The sequence below is a fragment of the Haliotis rubra genome, unplaced genomic scaffold (assembly GCF_003918875.1).
Source record: "Haliotis rubra isolate DU_JTF1 unplaced genomic scaffold, ASM391887v1 Scf546, whole genome shotgun sequence".
In the NCBI taxonomy this organism is placed as follows: domain Eukaryota; kingdom Metazoa; phylum Mollusca; class Gastropoda; order Lepetellida; family Haliotidae; genus Haliotis; species Haliotis rubra.
Genome location: NW_025767242.1, coordinates 13,266 through 32,697, shown reverse-complemented (window position 1 = coordinate 32,697; position 19,432 = coordinate 13,266). Strand labels below are relative to the sequence as shown.

Genomic DNA, 19,432 nt, shown 5'->3' with positions numbered 1-19,432 from the left:
GATTCAACATTGAACATTGTAATATAGACTGTCTCTTTGAACCAAAGACCAATACCTTGTCTACATCTTGTTGTCCATGATAAATCACGACTGTGACGGACTTCAGCGTTGTTGTTGGATTTTCTTTCCAAAACTCGTTCACAGTCTCGTATATTGTTCTGGCCGTCGTGTTCTTGTCATAATTTAGGTTGCCTGCTCCAAGAGCGGGGAAGAGAAGACGAGCGTATTTACTCTTTGATGCTTCCTCCAAACATTCCGTGACAGTTAATTTTAATTTCTGAAAAATAAACAGTAAATTCCTGAAAGAATGTTCCATTAGACATGCGGAAGATATTCCAAGGCTAAATGATGGTCGCTGTAATTCCTTACTCACACCTGTGCCATACGTTTCCGTATTTGGTCGTTTACCACCCTTGAAGATCTGGGGTAGAATAGGTCTTAAGCAACCCATGCTTGCCACAAAAGGCGACTATGCTTGTCGTAAGAGGCGACTAACGGGATCGGGTGGTCTGGCTCGCTGACTTGGTTGACACATGTCATCGATTCCCAATTGCATAGATCGATGCTCATGCTGTTGATCACTGGATTGTCTGGTCCAGACTCGATTATTTACAGACCGCCGCCATATAACTGGAATATTGCTGAGTGCGGCGTAAAACTAAACTCACTCACTTGTTCGTTTACCATTCCGTTGCATATGTGCCGCTCCTTTCATAAAATCGGGGAAGGTTTTTCCGCTATATTTTAGGTTGAAGGATATGTAGCTTCCCTGCGTTCTTCTCCTTCACTAGGTCAAGTTAGCCACGAGACGGTTGCAATTCATTTCAGTCAGACGATTAATATTTGTTATCATATCCCTATCAATAATACGGACCATTTTGCTCATACAATACTGGCTGTCAGTACGGACCGATAATGCATATCAGCCATATCAGCCCCAGGGCCGAAAATCCATTACAGCCGTATTGCCCGGCTACTAAATACACGCAAACGCTCGAAACTTCAATAGACGGAGCCTAGCATATTTTAGAGTTACGTCCTTTGATGTGGTATATGATAAAAAGGTTACGATATGACAGTTTCATTTCGCCAGTCGTATCAGGCCTCGACAACCATATCAGCCCGAGTTTATTACAGGCGACAGGAAAACTGTCATGTAATAACCTCTAATACTACCACACTTCAACAACTTTGGATATTGCCGTTGATTGGAAAACACCTGGATCACACCTGGCTATTCTGAATCCTGTCGACACATTTCGGCCAAAAACCGGTAGGAATTAGTACAGGTTTAAACTGATTTTTTTATCCGACACAGGAACTGATAAGTAGAACGATAATAACAATCCTTTAAAAATGAAATCATCAAGAAAACCAAGATGTTTGTTAGGCCGTAACCTATAAACTCTCATCGTGAATATTCTTCTTCTGTAGTGTATTAGGCACCTAAATGTTAGAAAGGTATTCAATTTTCCATCGTTCGATATGGGTATTTATTGTTCCCAGGTTGAGAAAAAACAGTTTCGATTATCAGATGAGATAGTTTCAACTGGGAGTACACGGAGAAATAACCTTGAAAACACTATGAATAGGTCACTAAGAATCTCTGATGACACCAGGTGTTCGCGAAGGTTAAGCATGTAGTGCCTGTCGGTAGCACCACAATTTGCATAAATATATATACGTTTATTTTGCTGCCTGATAATAAAGCTACAGTCTACACATTCCTTATACGACGGCTAGACGACAGAGTGACCAGACATCATGGAGTGAGCGTGAGTGAATTTAGCTTTATGCCGCTTTTAGTAATAATCAAGCACTATCAATGCGGGTGACACCAGAAATAGGTTTCCCACATTTTACCAATTTGGGAGAATCGAGGGGTCTTGGGCGTGACGAGCGAACGCTTTGACCATTAGGCTATCCCACCGCTGCACGGGGTGCCGTTGTACAAAACAACCTTATAGCTAGGTGAGTGAGTTGGGTTCTACGCCACTTTTAGCAATATTCCAGCAATATCATGGCGGGGGACACCGGAAATGGGCTTCACACATTGTACCCATGTGGGGAATCGAACCCTGGCTTTCGGCGTGACGAGCCAACGCTTTAACCACTAGGCTATCCCACCGCATCCTTAGCGCTAAGACTACCCTAAGTCTTTCATAAGCTTTTGGAGTTACGGTCACCTTAGATCGCTTTGTACAAGGGCACCAAGTCACCCTGGAGGCTATGCTTGTATCATAATTGACTTAAACGGATCAGGAGTTTAGACAATGTGGTTTGGCTGACAGGCTGTTATCATCGTACACCAGACGCTAATACATAGAAAGGTTTCTAGCTCACGTTTATTACGTCGCTTGTATTCCAGTTTGGAAGAGACACGTGGTAGATCTGTGCACACTGGAGCTTGTACCCCTTAGTGATGATAAGAGTCTGGTCCTGGAACCCTTTACTATAGCGTTTCTTTAGTTTCTTCTCCAGTTTGCTCCCTGCTCCCTGTAGAATACTTGAGGAAACAGCGCCGGCCTTCAAATTCAACTCTGAGTTGGTCGAGTTAACGATCACATCAGCCTAGCAGAATGAAAACCATCTCAGATATATTCCGATTCATTGTGATTAAAAGCTATAATGCTTCTGAATCATACATATCATGTTAGCAAAATCAATTGTTCTAGATGCCACTCTGTTGAGCCTAATACATCAATTATATTATTGTTCTGAGGATTAATAACATGGGTTGGTGGTTCATGGTCGTGCCTCGGGTTCAAAGTCACACACATGGCGAAGATGGTATTATCTATCAAGGGGCCTACCCAGGAAGGAAATGAAGTGTAGGCACACCTGGACGTACGAGTCTGTAGATCTGTAGACTAGTGCTGGTTATAATGGCTGAAGCCAACTGTTGCATGTAATGTTGGGAATACATATTGATCGCCAGAATGCTAGCTTCTGATTACTTTATATATAAACATAATTTGAACAAGTGACAATATTGCCATTTCGATGTAAGGAAATCTTTTTTTCCTGATAACCAAACAATTTCCATAATTGACCGGATCTAAATATGGTGGTGCATGGGACTCTGGAACGGATACGTTCTTTTCCTCTGGCTGAGGAGCAAGCTCATTCGTATCATCTTTCACGGATGACATCTTAAAATACTTGTCAGTTGTTTTTGATGTGCTAGACACCATGTTGGCATCAAAGTAGCATAAGAGTTATCCACCTTTCATAGAAACGGAGACGTTGAAGATGAAAAAAGTATAAGGTAATAGTCTACTAATAGAATATATTTTGAAACTGATAAAACCTTTGGAAAAATATAATAATTCTAGCTCTGTTATATGAGCTTCGTTACATCTCTCTTGTGAATTGTCTATATGCATGTACCTGTCGTGACTGCTCTCGAAAAATAACATATCCATAACATTCCACATGTAAAAAATATGCTGAAATAGTTAGGTGTAGGCATGTGCCTAATGGCAGGTACGCTAATGCTAGTTTAGAAATTGAACCCCATACCTGGTAACGGGAGGAAAAGAGGCAGACCCTAATTCAACAATGCCAGTATGGGGTGTGATCTCCATTTGTGTAGAGGCTGATTTACAGTATGTCGTGGTATTGCGTAAGCGTTATTTACGGCCAAATGACAATGCTTATTTGAGAACCATAATCAATTAAAATATGCCTCCTGTTTAAAAAACAGCATGTTTAGATAGCATGCATTACTAAATTTCAAACTGAATTATTTTTGCTGAAAACCCCAAAGTTACCTGTTTTCGACAGTATGCAAATAATTAGGTAACGATTGATATACATGATAACTATGAATATGACGAGTCTGGGGGACTTGAATCAAACTTTGCTCGAACTGCCAATTGAGATGAGCCTAGAATACATGTATGGTCCCTAAAATCAAATCAAGGGAAACGGGTATTGTTGGGTATTTCAAAGTACATGTGGTCTTGAAAATATGCATTTATTACCTTTAACTCGGCGATTGAACCTGTGACGAGCTCGACCTTCCTTGGAGATGGCTTCCTGACTAAAAGAGTAATATGATTTGTTCATAGTATATGGGTAATGTGAAACCCGAAACCCGAAAAACTCGGCATTTACTACAAATGTATACTTAGAAGATAAGGCTACTCTGTTTTCAATTTAACGCGCGTGAGGTTTTAAATTAAACATTTAGCGGTCTTAAATCAACGATAAAGGACCGCAAAATTGAAAACAGAGTAGATTTATCTTCCTCCTAGCGCGACTGATAAGCGTTTTAAAACCGAACTGTTTGGCGCGCAAGAACACAAGGCGCGAAGAGGCCTTTTTCCTGGAAATCGCTTGGAATCGTCCCGTTGTGGGACAGGATGTGTAATGAACAAAATAAGACATTTCAACAACATAATTGCTTTATTTCAGGAACCAGTATGCTTGTATTTGTAACAAGTACCATACATAAAAAAAAATACAGTTTATACTGTGAGCAAGTACAATTGTTTGATTTTTCTCAAGCGAATTATTGATCTCCCCTACTGTATGACAATCGACTCGCCCAAATTCAAGCCGTGAACTCGGTAAGTTTAGTCGCCGCTAACTTTATTCACGGAAATAATTGTTGATAACCACCCTTCTATTCCCAATTTGGAAAAGACCTGACATGCCACGTTTTATGTGGGATACATGGACAGTGGAAGTGGAAGAACTGGGCATTACGGCCGGGACGGAAGCGGTCAGGTTAGGACGAGTCAACACACGTAGATCTGAACCCGGTTTGAATATACTGTCGCTTTTGAGCTGCTGACGGATTTTCCAGCTTCGTAGTTTCTTCGCTTGGTAGCCTATGGATTAGGGTCAAGAAATTCTTCTTCAAACCATTCGCTTTTTACTTCAAAAACACCAAAGATGCTGCCGAGATAGAAATTGCCGATGTCCGACATGTTTATCTATAAACAACTGGGTCAACGAGTTCGTTGTATTCATACGCGGTGAATCGGTCACTTTAATTAGCGGTCTTAAACTGCCATTTAAATACACATAATGTCGTGCTGGAATGGAGCATTATGACAGCATGCTATTGGACACTAATGTGCCCTGTCAATATACTGTCTGACATCTGTGTATTGTCAATATGTTATCTCACACTTGTGTGTACTGTCAATATGTTATCCGATACATGTGTGTACTGTCAATGTGTTATCTGACAAGTGTGTGTACTGTCAATGTTATCCGATTTTTGTGTGTACTGACAATGTGTTATCTGACAAGTGTGTGTACTGTCAATATGTTATCCGGTACTTGTGTGTACTATCAGTGTGTTATCTGACACTTGTGTGTGCGGTCAGTATGTTGTCTGACACTTGAGTGTACTGTCAATATGTTATCTGACACTTGTGTGTGCTGTCAATATATTATCTGATACTTGTGTGTGCTGTCAATATATTATCTGACACTTGTGTGTGCTGTCAAAATGTTATCTGACACTTGTGTTTGCTCTTAAAATGTTATCTGACACTTGTGTGTACTGTCAATATGTTATCCGGTACTTGTGTGTACTGTCAGTGTGTTATCTGACACTTGTGTGTGCTGTCAGTATGTTGTCTGACACTTGAGTGTACTGTCAATATGTTATCTGACACTTGTGTGTGCTGTCAATATATTATCTGACACTTGTGTGTGCTGTCAAAATGTTATCTGACACTTGTGTTTGCTTTCAATATGTTATCTGACACTTGTGTGTACTGTCAATATGTTATCTGACGCTTGTGTGTACTGTCAATATGTTATCTGACACTTGTGTGTACTGACAATGTGTTATCTGACAAGTGTGTGTACTGTCAATATGTTATCTGATACGTGTGTGTACTGCCAATATATTATATGACACGTGTGTGTGCTGTCAAAATGTTATCTGACACTTGTGTTTGCTTTCAATATGTTATCTGAGACTTGTGTGTGCTGTCAATATGTTATCTGACACTTGTGTGTGCTGTCAATATATTATCTGACACTTGTGTGTGCTGTCAATATGTTATCTGATACTTGTGTGTGCTGTCAATATGTTATCTGATACTTGTGTGTGCTGTCAATATGCCATCTGACACTTGTGTGTGTTGTCAATATGCTATCTGACATCATGTGTGCTGTCAATATGTCATTGGACACTTCTGTACTGCAAATCTGTTATCTGTCACTTATGTCTACTGCCAATATGTTATGTCACATCTATATAAACTGTCAATATGTTATCTGACATAGATGAGTTGTGGTGCTTTGTTATCTGATACACGTGAAACATGACACTATGTTATTCGATACTAATACATCATGATAATGTGTTATTTCATACTAATACATAGTGAAAATATATTAGTTGATACTGGTGCATAATGGAAACACAGTGTTAGATACTGGTGTATAATATCAACATGTTTTTTATACTGGTGTAAGGTATCAACATGTTATTTGATACTGGCGTACAGTATCTACATGTTATTTGATACTGGTGTAAAGTATCTACATGTTATTTGATACTGGTGTCAAGTATCTACATGTTATTTGATACCGGTGTAAAGTATCTACATGTTATTTGATACTGGTGTAAAGTATCTACATGTTATTTGGTACTGGTGTAAAGTATCTACATGTTATTTGATACTGGTGTCAAGTATCAAGTATCTGATACATGTTATTTGTTATTTGATACTGGTGTAAAGTATCTACATGTTATTTGATACTGGTGTAAAGTATCTACATGTTATTTGATACTGGTGTCAAGTATCAACATGTTATTTGATACTGGTGTAAAGTATCTACATGTTATTTGATACTGGTGTAAAGTATCTACATGTTATTTGATACTGGTGTCAAGTATCAACATGTTATTTGATACTGGTGTAAAGTATCTACATGTTATTTGATACTGGTGTAAAGTATCTACATGTTATTTGATACTGGTGTAAAGTATCTACATGTTATTTGATACTGGTGTCAAGTATCAACATGTTATTTGATACTGGTGTAAAGTATCTACATGTTATTTGGTACTGGTGTAAAGTATCTACATGTTATTTGATACTGGTGTCAAGTATCTACATGTTATTTGATACTGGTGTAAAGTATCTACATGTTATTTGATACTGGTGTACAGTATATACATGTTATTTGATACTGGTGTACAGTATCAACATGTTATTTGATACTGGTGTACAGTATCAACATGTTATGTGATACTGGTGTAAAGTATCTACATGTTATTTGATACTGGTGTAAAGTATCTACATGTTATTTGATACTGGTGTACAGTATCAACATGTTATTTGATACTGGTGTAAAGTATCTACATGTTATTTGATAATGGTGCATACAGCGTCTGCTTAATTTGGGCAAAACTCAAAAGATTCCGGGAAGCACAGATCAGATCACAAATTAGTCAATTCATCAAAGAATTACTTTACAGGGTTTTTTTCTAGTATCTAATCAAATATTTGGAAACGTTTTAAGATGTTACACACAATTATAAAACGACACAAAATTTACCAAACAATCATAATCAGGGCTAGTCTGCGATTTGAACTCACTATCTGTGGATCTTTCAGGCACTTACTATGGGACAGGTCATTGTATTTGAGTTGGTACAGGAGGATTAAAACATGTATTGTTTCCTGATAGTGCAGAACAGTCGTGATCGCCCTCTGGATATTCAATGGTCAATGCCTCTAAACTCACCCGACGCAAGTCGAGACCGGAAGTTGTCTTCGCTCTCTTCATGTGGGATCTGTAAAGTAGATGGTGAGTGAGTGAGTGAGTGAGTGAGTGAGTGAGTGAGTGAAATTTATAACTATCCATATTAGTAATGCCATGACCCTGTAACATACCTTTGGCCATTCCATGTTTTCCGGTTGCACTTGTGTATCTGGAAAAATGAAAATTAACAATAGTATGTTCAAAAGAATTTCCATTGATGTGCTAGCAAGGGTTTCACATTCCATGCTTACAACTCTGTTCGAAAGGAATATTTCCTGGATCGGGAACAAGTAACTCTTGGCATGTGACACATGCATTGAGTGTACATGTATATACAAGCGCTACAGTGCCTCGGTCCCCTATTAGGGCAGACTGAATAGATTTTGAAGCATTCGTACGATAAGATAGACGGTGTCTATATTTATGCCAAATGGAACATAAAATACCACTGGAAATCATTATCGATCACTTTTATATCGCATTCATGGACAGTAGTAAGACTTTACGACAAAATATCATCTTGAAATGGAATTGGAACTTCATGAAGACAGCACCTACCTGACATCAGTTCTGCAGCCCCTTCAAGACCTGCAGCGGTTTCCAAAATTTTGCAGCAATTCCGCGGTACTACCTCATCAACATACGAACGCCCCTTCGTAGATCGTAGGAACATAGCGTCTATTTCATCGGATATGGTTACCGTCTTACGCACTAGTTTCTTGTCATTGCCAGGCAGTTTCAACACTGGATTTGTTTCTGGTCTGCCATGAGTTCCTGCACCGGGAGTTGCTGTAGACGTGTGCTGGGACATGGAGGGGTAGGTGAGGTTGTCCTCCTCTGGTACAGGTTCTGGTATGCCCTCCAGGACTACAACAGACATCGGACAAACATTGTACCCGTGTGCGCGAATGAGTACCAATTCTAGAGCTAATACATGCACAAAAGCTAAGGGCAAGGATGGCAAAAAGAATGAAACTCGCAGATACCAAGACCGGGGGGAGATAGTAAACCAGGGCTTAGTTTATCGATTTTCTGACCCGCAGTAGGGGCCTGTGGATTGGGGCTGTGGGGTAGTCTAGTGGTTAAAGCGTTCGCTCGTCACGCGGAAGACCCGGGTTCGATTCCCTACATGGGTACAATGTGTGAAGCCCATTTCTGGTGCCCCCCGCCGTGATATTGCTGGAATATTGTTAAAAGCGGCGAAAACTAAACTCACTCACTAATGATAATTGCTTACCTGTTGTCACGTTCTCAGAGATCTGTGGGTCAGGGCAGAGGACTGTTTCTGGGTGGTCTGATGCTTGCAGCGTATCAGGCCCTGGTGATGAAGACCCAGGCGCTGCATGATCACCATGACGCGTCGACATTCCAGCAGGGTGTTCCTGAAGAAACATTAAGCTCTCGTATTATATTTCTTTGTTTGCTAGTTTGTTGTTTAGCGTAGCTCTCAGCAATATTCAGGCTGAATGGCGGCTGTTGCCATGTAGTGCATTTCTTACATACTAGAAAGTGAAACAGAACACTTAGACTAACGTTTAGTCCCTGAATACATGTACTTTTGATAGTAGCAAATAAACCCATTTAAATTGAAGAGGAGCCCCAGTGAGACCAGAGATTCTGAACCTGAGGAAATCTAGACTTGCTTCATTTAGGGCTTCAACATTGCAGGGAGGGCTGGGCATTAGGGAAAATAATATGGTTGAGGGACTGTGAGACAGGCTACATTGCAGGGAGGGCTAGGCATTGGGGAAAATAATGTGGTTGAGGGACTGTGAGACAGACTACATTGCAGGGAGGGCTAGGCAGTAGGGAAAGTAATGTGGTTGAGGGACTGTGAGACAGACTACATTGCAGGGAGGGCTAAGCATTGGGGAAAATAATGTGGTTGAGGGACTGTGAGACAGACTACATTGCAGGGAGGGCTAAGCATTGGGGAAAATAATGTGGTTCAGGGACTGAGACAGACTACATTGCAGGGAGGGCTAGGCAGTAGGGACAATAATGTGGTTGAGGGACTGTGAGACAGACTACATTGCAGGGAGGGCTAAGCATTGGGGAAAATAATGTGGTTGAGGGACTGTGAGACAGACTACATTGCAGGGAGGGCTAAGCATTGGGGAAAATAATGTGGTTGAGGGACTGTGAGACAGACTACATTGCAGGGAGGGCTAAGCATTGGGGAAAATAATGTGGTTGAGGGACTGTGAGACAGACTACATTGCAGGGAGGGCTAAGCATTGGGGAAAATAATGTGGTTCAGGGACTGTGAGACAGACTACCTTGCAGGGAGGGCTAAGCATTGGGGAAAATAATGTGGTTGAGGGACTGTGAGACAGACTACATTGCAGGGAGGGCGAGGCAGTAGGGAAAATAATGTGGTTGAGGGACTGTGAGACAGACTACATTGCAGGGAGGGCTAAGCATTGGGGAAAATAATGTGGTTCAGGGACTGAGACAGACTACATTGCAGGGAGGGCTAGGCAGTAGGGACAATAATGTGGTTGAGGGACTGTGAGACAGACTACATTGCAGGGAGGGCTAAGCATTGGGGAAAATAATGTGGTTGAGGGACTGTGAGACAGACTACATTGCAGGGAGGGCTAAGCATTGGGGAAAATAATGTGGTTGAGGGACTGTGAGACAGACTACATTGCAGGGAGGGCTAAGCATTGGGGAAAATAATGTGGTTGAGGGACTGTGAGACAGACTACATTGCAGGGAGGGCTAAGCATTGGGGAAAATAATGTGGTTCAGGGACTGTGAGACAGACTACCTTGCAGGGAGGGCTAAGCATTGGGGAAAATAATGTGGTTGAGGGACTGTGAGACAGACTACATTGCAGGGAGGGCTAGGCAGTAGGGAAAATAATGTGGTTGAGGGACTGTGAGACAGACTACATTGCAGGGAGGGCTAAGCATTGGGGAAAATAATGTGGTTGAGGGACTGTGAGACAGACTACATTGCAGGGAGGGCTAGGCAGTAGGGAAAATAATGTGGTTGAGGGACTGTGAGACAGACTACATTGCAGGGAGGGCTAAGCATTGGGGAAAATAATGTGGTTGAGGGACTGTGAGACAGACTACATTGCAGGGAGGGCTAAGCATTGGGGAAAATAATGTGGTTCAGGGACTGTGAGACAGACTACATTGCAGGGAGGGCTAGGCAGTAGGGAAAATAATGTGGTTGAGGGACTGTGAGACAGACTACATTGCAGGGAGGGCTAAGCATTGGGGAAAATAATGTGGTTGAGGGACTGTGAGACAGACTACATTGCAGGGAGGGCTAAGCATTGGGGAAAATAATGTGGTTGAGGGACTGTGAGACAGACTACATTGCAGGAGGGCTAGGGCTAGGCATTGGGGAAAGTAATGTGGTTGAGGGACTGTGAGACAGACTACATTGCAGGGAGGGCTAAGCATTGGGGAAAATAATGTGGTTGAGGGACTGTGAGACAGACTACATTGCAGGGAGGGCTAAGCATTGGGGAAAATAATGTGGTTGAGGGACTGTGAGACAGACTACATTGCAGGGAGGGCTAGGCAGTCGGGAAAATAATGTGGTTGAGGGACTGTGAGACAGACTACATTGCAGGGAGGGCTAAGCATTGGGGAAAATAATGTGGTTGAGGGACTGTGAGACAGACTACATTGCAGGGAGGGCTAAGCATTGGGGAAAATAATGTGGTTGAGGGACTGTGAGACAGACTACATTGCAGGGAGGGCTAGGCAGTAGGGAAAGTAATGTAGTTGAGGGACTGTGAGACAGACTACATTGCAGGGAGGGCTAAGCATTGGGGAAAATAATGTGGTTGAGGGACTGTGAGACAGACTACATTGCAGGGAGGGCTAAGCATTGGGGAAAATAATGTGGTTGAGGGACTGTGAGACAGACTACAGCCCAATGCTCGCCTCATGCTGCAAGCATCAATGGCGTCATCCCGTACTTTTGTGATCAGGCACCCCATCGCCAGCACACAAAATCAGCAGTCTAAACCATGCTAACCGCCGCGGTGGGTGAGTGAGTGGGGCGATTAGCGGGATGGGACTCAACCCAACAAAAAGTACTACAATCTTCAATTTCCTGAGAAAGTGTAATCCCAAATATAACATCCTAAGTCATCCTAGTTGAAATGATGTATCAACATTTCAATATATACTCAGCGTCATTACAAACAGTCATCTTGCATGTTGGTTTGTTGTGTAACGCCGAGTCAGCAATATTCCAGCTATATGGCGGCAGTCAGACGATCCAGTGATCAACATCATGAGCATCGATCTACGCAATTGGGATACGATGACATGTCTAACCAGGTCAGCCGAGCCTGACCACCCGATCCCGTTAGTAGCTTCTTACGACATGCATGGGTTGCTGAAGACCGCATATTCACGGGTCTAATGGGAAATAGGGAAGTGAGGATGATAGAACAAACCCTAATATTTGTAGGCAGGGACAAACCCTAATTCACCCCTTGATCTCCATATAGTCAAAACCTTTCTTCATGGGTTCTCGGTTTCTGATTCAGCATTAAGTCGTCTCTGACAGTATCTCTGACGGAAAAATTGGGTTCGAATTTCAAGTTGGTCTACTCATTACCGTATGCTTGTCAGACCCTATGCTACGTAGTCATGCTCGCTGACCTGTTTGATTCCACTGCATCGTACTCCGCCATCGTGGGAAAGTCTTCATGATATCAACCACGGGTTTTTCTAATCCACAAATACTAATATTTACAGTCATAGCTGGAGTATTGCTGACTGCAGCAGTGTATAACAACAGCCAAACAAATATGGGTACATGTGTACTGACCGTCGTAACACCACTGAGTTGTTAAACGCTGTAATACCACGATTACTTACTGAACTGTTTAGTCCGGACGATGAAGTGAAACTCATGCGATATCGGCTGTCAGCCACTATCTGTGTATATACTGTACACTATCTGCATTAACTGCTTACTCGCTGTGTAGTATCTACATATATCGACCCGTTGGGTAAGTAGATAACGGCTATAAATATGTTTCAGCACTAAAAAGGTACATCGAGTCACATCTCCCCATGGAACCAGGATACCAGACTTATGATTTACATTGTCCATAACATCTCCCTAACCATTAATCATCACTCACTTCGTAAATATTTTAAAATAAATAATAAATAAAGTTAATATTTGTATAGTGCCTGTTCCAACATATTGCTCAAAGGCGCTTAGGTTACATCCTCGATAACTCCAGGGTATACGTTCCCACAACCCTCCATAAAGAGTGGGTGGTTATCGGAACGTATACCCTGGAGTTATCGAGGATGCTAAGGTTAAGGCTATGTTGAACATGTGGATTTGTACTTGTCGTTTAAACTGGTCGAGATTGACACGTTCTGAATGTGCCGTGGAAGACGGTTCCAGAGCCAAGGGTCGGCCTTGGAGAAAGATCTACCCCCCATGGTGTCTTTTCCTGGTCATAGGAACATCAAGTGCTCTTGGTGACCTTGACCTGTTATGTTCACTGCCTTAAAATATTCCTTTCTGAAAAGGTGACCCGAACACTTGCTATTTTTTATATACTCATGGAATCGAATACGGAAACACATGCAAGTACAAGTGTTCCTTTATTCTTTTCCAGGTTTCTTCACAAGGTATGTATTGCACTGTGAGTGAAATTCTGGAAATACATAAAGGAACACTTGTATGTCCATGTGTTCCCGTATTCGTTTCTATGAGTATACATCCTAGGTCAGCTAGTTTGTCCACCAGACGTTCTAAATCAAGAGTTGTGTCTATTAGACGTTCCCAGAAATTCCTTCTGTGGTTCACCTCCCCCGTCTACCAGCTGAGTTCACCGTTTTGTGTTCCTTCTAGTTGGAGGCATCTGCTTATCATAGAAGTACAGACAAACTAAAGAAACTTGGTTTCAAAAATGCGAGAGCAGAGATTTTATTCAAAACACATTCAGGATAACTTTGGTGTGGGTGGGTGATGTTGTATCAATAAAGATGGGTTAGACATATTGCCTCTGGAACTATTTTCCATAGGAACATAACAATGTGAAAACAGTGTTTTGGTGTCAGTTATATTTCATTCAACCGATAGAATAGTTTATTTCTTCAGTCAGAGGCCACAGGCTCACATGACATACATGTGAAATATATATAATAATAAAGTATAAATAGGTATATAACAAAACATACATGGTTGGCAAAACATACAGATGTAATACACAAATAATAACAATTACACATACATACAGTCCGTTTGAGTCAGAAACGGACCGATGAATTGCGAATTTTATCATTGTACAAAATTGCCACATAAGTATAAATAGTACAGATGTTTATCATTTACTAATACCCAACAGCTTTCTTATATTTGAAAATTTTCCCGACTCCACCAAAAAAGTTGTTTTAGAAACTATCATCATTGAAAACGCAAAAGTTGTTATCTGTCGCGGCGGGGTGAAACCGCAGAAACGGAACAGCCACTATCTCGTCTGCACGGGATACACATGCCTGATGAAAAATGAAGTTGAATGCTGACGTCAAACAGTTGATGATTAAAGTGTACGATTTTTTCCGTGCTGAAGCCGAAAGGGGCAAACCATTTTATGCCATTAATAAATTCCGTAAGCGGGCAGCAAAAACTTTAGGAGTATCAGCAAGGGTAGTAGGGTACTGACAAATGTTCTGGAACACAAACATTGTGAGGGTGATGCGAAGCAGGTAGGGGTCGTGTCAAAATCACACAAATTAAAACATTTGGACAACTTTCAACAGAACCTTGTAAGGCAGTCTATCAACAAGCTCTATTCTGAAAACAAATACATGTCGCTGAAAATTTTAAAAAAGTATTTGAAGCAAGAACACAACCTCAGAGTATCAAAGTACACACTCCGGCGACTCTTACACTCTTTCGGGTATCGTTATAAGAAAATTTCGGGGGAGAATAGGTCAGTACTCTGTGAACGCCCTGATATCGTTCGCTGGAGAAATAATTTTCTCAGGGTTATAAAGAAGAAGCGCGAGGAAGGGTTCGAACCAGTGTACTTGGACGAGACCTGGGTCAATGCCTCGCACACTGCCAGCAGTCAGTGGGCACCCGATGGGGGTGATAAGGGGTCACGTAGAAAGCTGCCTCTAGGGAAAGGAGAGAGACTAATCATTCTCCACGCTGGTTGCTCCAGCAAAGGTTTCTCCCAGGCTGCGACTTGGTATTCAGGGCAAAGTCCACAGATAACAGAGACTACCATTCAGAGATGAATGGTGCGGTTTTCCCTGATTGCTTAAAACAAGTTGGTACCAGCTCTACCAGAGAAGTCTTTATCGTAATGGACAATGCCCCATACCACAGCGTGCAGGACCCCGACAGTAAAGCCCCGACATCGAACAGTCGAATAGGTGATATGATATCATGGCTAGACAAATTTCAGATCGCACGGCCTTCAAAGGCAACGAAGCCTCAGCTATTTGAGATCATAAAATCCCACAAAGGTGAACCTTTCTACAAAGTTGACAGTTACATAAAAAGTAAGGGTCACGATATTCTACGACTTCCACCCTATCACTGGTGACCTTTACCCCATTGAAATGATATGGGTATTGTCAAAGGAGATGCTGCCAGATCAAACACAACTTTTAGATTACGTGACGTAGAGGTTTTGGTTAAGTTGCGTTTTCAATGATGATAGTTTCTAAAACAACTTTTGGTGGAGTCCAGGAAAATTTTCAATATAAAGAAAGCTGTTAAAGTATTAGTAAATGATAAACATGTGTACCCATTTATATTTATGTGGCAATTTTGTACAAAGATAAAATTTGCAATTCATCGGTCTGTTTCGACATGCATACATACATACTATTGCCATACTACATACATACATACATACATACATACATACAGAATGTCCATACATGACTTTATGTGACAAGTTTTTATGAGTGTGGATAGTTATCAGTTTTAGTTCTTGCGTGAGAATAATTGCGTGGACTCATTTTATTTCTGGATCTTCCTCTCTCTCTCTGCAATACATGGTTGTATCTTCTAATGTACAGTTAAAGATTTTATGTTGAGTGAGTATGGTTTTACTTCTGCTTTAGCAATATTCCATTCTTACGGAGGGAATTAATGATGTTTATGGAGGAGCATGTGTAATGTGCACGGGACCTCTCCAGCATTATGTACAAAGTGTCCTCTCCACACACACTTTTGCATGTCATGTGCAAAACCAGTGACAAATTCAGTGCAGCATGCTTACAAACTGATGACCCCTATCTCCCCTTAACAACATCACTGGCCCTCTCTCTCTCTCTCTCTCTCTCTCTCTCTCTCTCTCTCTCAATAATAATAACACACACAATACACACACACTAAAAATCATGAATGGTCCTTTTTATCACACCTACCTCTTCGCAGCTTGGACACCGTCTTGATGTACAGCGATATTTCAAGATGAATGTGTGTATGTGCGTCCTCTGTAACAGGAAGTTGAAGTGCTCAGATTGTTGGCCCCAGTCATTGGTAATCTGATGATAAAGCCAGTTTGCATATATACCTGGCATGTTGTACTTCCCGTTTGATATTGTGAGAGATGACAGACCGTAATTATATTGATAACAGGGTCTGGAGTAAGCCAAAAAAATAGGTTCATGTCTAAGCGTGTTGACGTTGTGGCTGGGTGATATCATAAAATGTCGTACCGAAACCAGCAGCGACTTATATGGAGGATAGCAATCAGATAATGTCGAACCGATGGAGGAATGAGTGAGTATGGTTTTACGCCGCTTTTAGCAATATTCCAGCAATATCAATGGCGGAGTACACCTCCAAAATAACGTGACGAGCGAACGCTTTAACCACTAGGCTACCCCAATCGCCCATGTCGTACCGAAACCTGCAGTGATCTTATTTTAGGATATCAATCAGGTAATGCGGGACTTGATTCAGATAAACATTAGCGGCCATCTTGGATGAAATAAGGTCCATGTTGATTGCAGATTGCCAGCATTTTCTTTAGTAATTATCCTGCCACGCACATTTAAATATATAGTGATAAGTGACAAGTTTATTAGTATTTGGGGGCCACGTGACTCATATTTACTACTGCATAACCAGCGGCATGCACACAGTGAACTACACCGGTATATCATTCATTCATTCAACTATATCGATTTGTAAAGTTTTTCAATTACAATGATAAAGATTTAATAAGTTTTGGAAGTTGATGTGGGTAGCGGATATTTTAGATTTGATTTTGAAGCATTTTTTTGTGGAGAAATTGTTGTTCGTTTATCTTTTATGGTAGGTGGCAATAAGCAATAGGGGAATGGTTTCAATATGCCTTGTAGATATTTGCAGCCACAGTAAACACATTTAAGCATTTATAACATGAATCTATCTAGGCTTTGCATGAAATGCATGTGGGACCTGTTTTGTAATATCTTCTTTCGGGAACCAATGACCCAATCGATCTCAAACTGTGCAATTGGATGTTTTGTCAGACAACCTAATCAGCCAATGTAAATCACCGATTTTATGTACTTGTATATTAAAGAATCTGTCTATGTAACTGGCCAACAAAAAATAAACAGCAGAACGCAGAATGCTTGTGAGGGAGGGAGCCAATGACCGTAAATATGTGTTCAACTACAAACAAACAAAAACAAAAGTACGAAATGACATTAGTGATGCTGGCGGCACATGGCGGGCATAGGGCTGTTACACTTTCGGGGGGTTATCATTACCTCATTTGCCGTCTAAATTCCAACATATCTACTTTGGCCAATTATAGACATTATGACATAACCTCTCCACACACCATTTTGATTCGCTCTCCGCGAATATTAACAAAAACTTTACTCAAACGTTTTCCATCGAGTGAAATATGAGCGTTTGCTCATTGTTTCAAAGTCTTTTACACAGTCAGGATATTTTCGAATACCATGAACACAACTACAATCTGTTTGTGTGAAACTAATACCCATGAATCACAATCTATTACTGACTCGATGGCCAGTAGTAGTGTCAGTATTGTGAACAATTTTGTCCGGTTTTGGTCCGGTTAATAAGTTAGGTTTACGTCACTTCCGGCCACCGTGTTCCGCGAAAGTTGTAAACATAACAGTGACGGAGTAGGAAAAGGAGTGGAGTGAAAGTTGGTACATATCCTGGTGGCGCTGGTTGTAATCGTGGACGGACTCTAAGGACGGAGGAGGCCCTGCGTCTAACTTCACATGGTATTTTTGTAGAATACATTCGTAAAGACGAAAATGGGAGCTTCTCTCTGCAAGACACTCGGTTGGAAGAAGGATGTGAAAATGCTTATGATTGGTGCGTATATCTACAGTTTTAGCTTAAAACATTCACTACGTACACAACGTACCGGTCTCCCAAGATCATTACTGTCATGATTGTTGGACCCGATAGTGGTTCCCAGCTAGTCAAGAAGGTGACGTTTGGTACCGTCAGAGACCATATAATAATCTAGTATATTATGGTCTCTGGTACCGTGACGTCTTGATTCACTTGTCTATCAATAGACTATGTACAGAATAGGCTTAGTCCTTTACACCTCTTCCCGGTTTTAGACCCAATGCGCATGATCTTGATACTTGACATTCTTTAGCATATATAAGGGAAAAAGGATAGTGTGGCTAATTTATTACCTTCGAGGGGGAAAATATCGGGGTTCATATTTTTCATACGATGCCCTTGGGCAAAATATCACTTTGTCACGGTGACGTGACGTCATGAACACTGATATGACGTCACGTTGCTTCTGTGACGTTGGGTACTACATGCGGCTACCGCGGTATAGCCAGCCTGTTTGAAAGTAGATTTGGGTTTATTTTCCTCAATTTCAGGACGTTGGTAATAAACAGAATATTATATTTGTGCCCATATCTGGGATCATACTATGTTTAGGACACTCATCCCTTAACATTGGTATCGCGATAGCAGGCCCTCAGAGTTCGGCCACTAAAAGATCCTGAATGCGAAGTGACGTCATCTGTTTTCGCTCACTTCATTGGTTCTCCGTGAAACACAAATCTAATAGCAGTATCTGTGCTATGCCGACATTTTCCTTTATGAAGAGTAGCATTAAACATCCAGTCTCAAAAGAAGTTATTTGTAAGAGTTCCATATTACTATAAACTATGGTTTATACTTTGCAGGTTAAAAGCGGACATGATGAGATTTCATGAAGGTTATATCATCATATGTCCAGGGTAGCTTTACTTCCTCCGTTCATATGGACAGGTAATTCAAAACCCATCAGAAGATCTCACTACATGAGGTGCAATAGTTTTGAGGTGGACCTTAATGACAGCATGCAGGATGAGTATGACTGGGCCTGGCGACACAGAAATATATTTAAATTCGCAGCTCTAAAATTAAATGAGCATTTTGAAAATCGCATTGAGATGACCCTATCCAGTTTCCATATATTTCACGCAACTTAATGCATTACATGTCATCACGTGGATAATAATACGTCATACTATAAACAAGCAGACTATCTATACCGAAAAGGCGGAGAGCTGGAATAATCTTTGTAGATACATGGCATCTTTGATTATACGAAAATTTAATAGTAAACTCAGTTTCAAAACGTAGAATACTTTACGGTGTTTGCAATCATGTACCTTACTAAATTTCACACCTAAGCATTTTGTTAGTCGTGAGCTGAAGCAGCTCTATCCTG

At 41.2% G+C, this 19,432-nt stretch overlaps 1 protein-coding gene across 1 annotated transcript in view; it reads right to left on the bottom strand.

Moving 5' to 3' along the window:
- The window catches only part of LOC124253587 (protein mono-ADP-ribosyltransferase PARP14-like), a 36,259-nt gene extending 19,998 nt beyond the window's left edge, over positions 1-16,261 (bottom strand). Inside the window, exons 1-8 of the mRNA XM_046687393.1 lie at positions 16,134-16,261; positions 8,981-9,125; positions 8,302-8,610; positions 7,875-7,912; positions 7,726-7,774; positions 3,987-4,045; positions 2,344-2,571; positions 56-277 (exon numbers count right to left, since the gene is read on the bottom strand). Coding sequence (XP_046543349.1) covers positions 56-277; positions 2,344-2,571; positions 3,987-4,045; positions 7,726-7,774; positions 7,875-7,912; positions 8,302-8,610; positions 8,981-9,110 — 1,035 coding nt within the window. The 5' untranslated portion in view covers positions 9,111-9,125; positions 16,134-16,261. The remainder of the gene's footprint in view (positions 1-55; positions 278-2,343; positions 2,572-3,986; positions 4,046-7,725; positions 7,775-7,874; positions 7,913-8,301; positions 8,611-8,980; positions 9,126-16,133) is intronic.
- Positions 16,262-19,432: the final 3,171 nt, after the last annotated feature.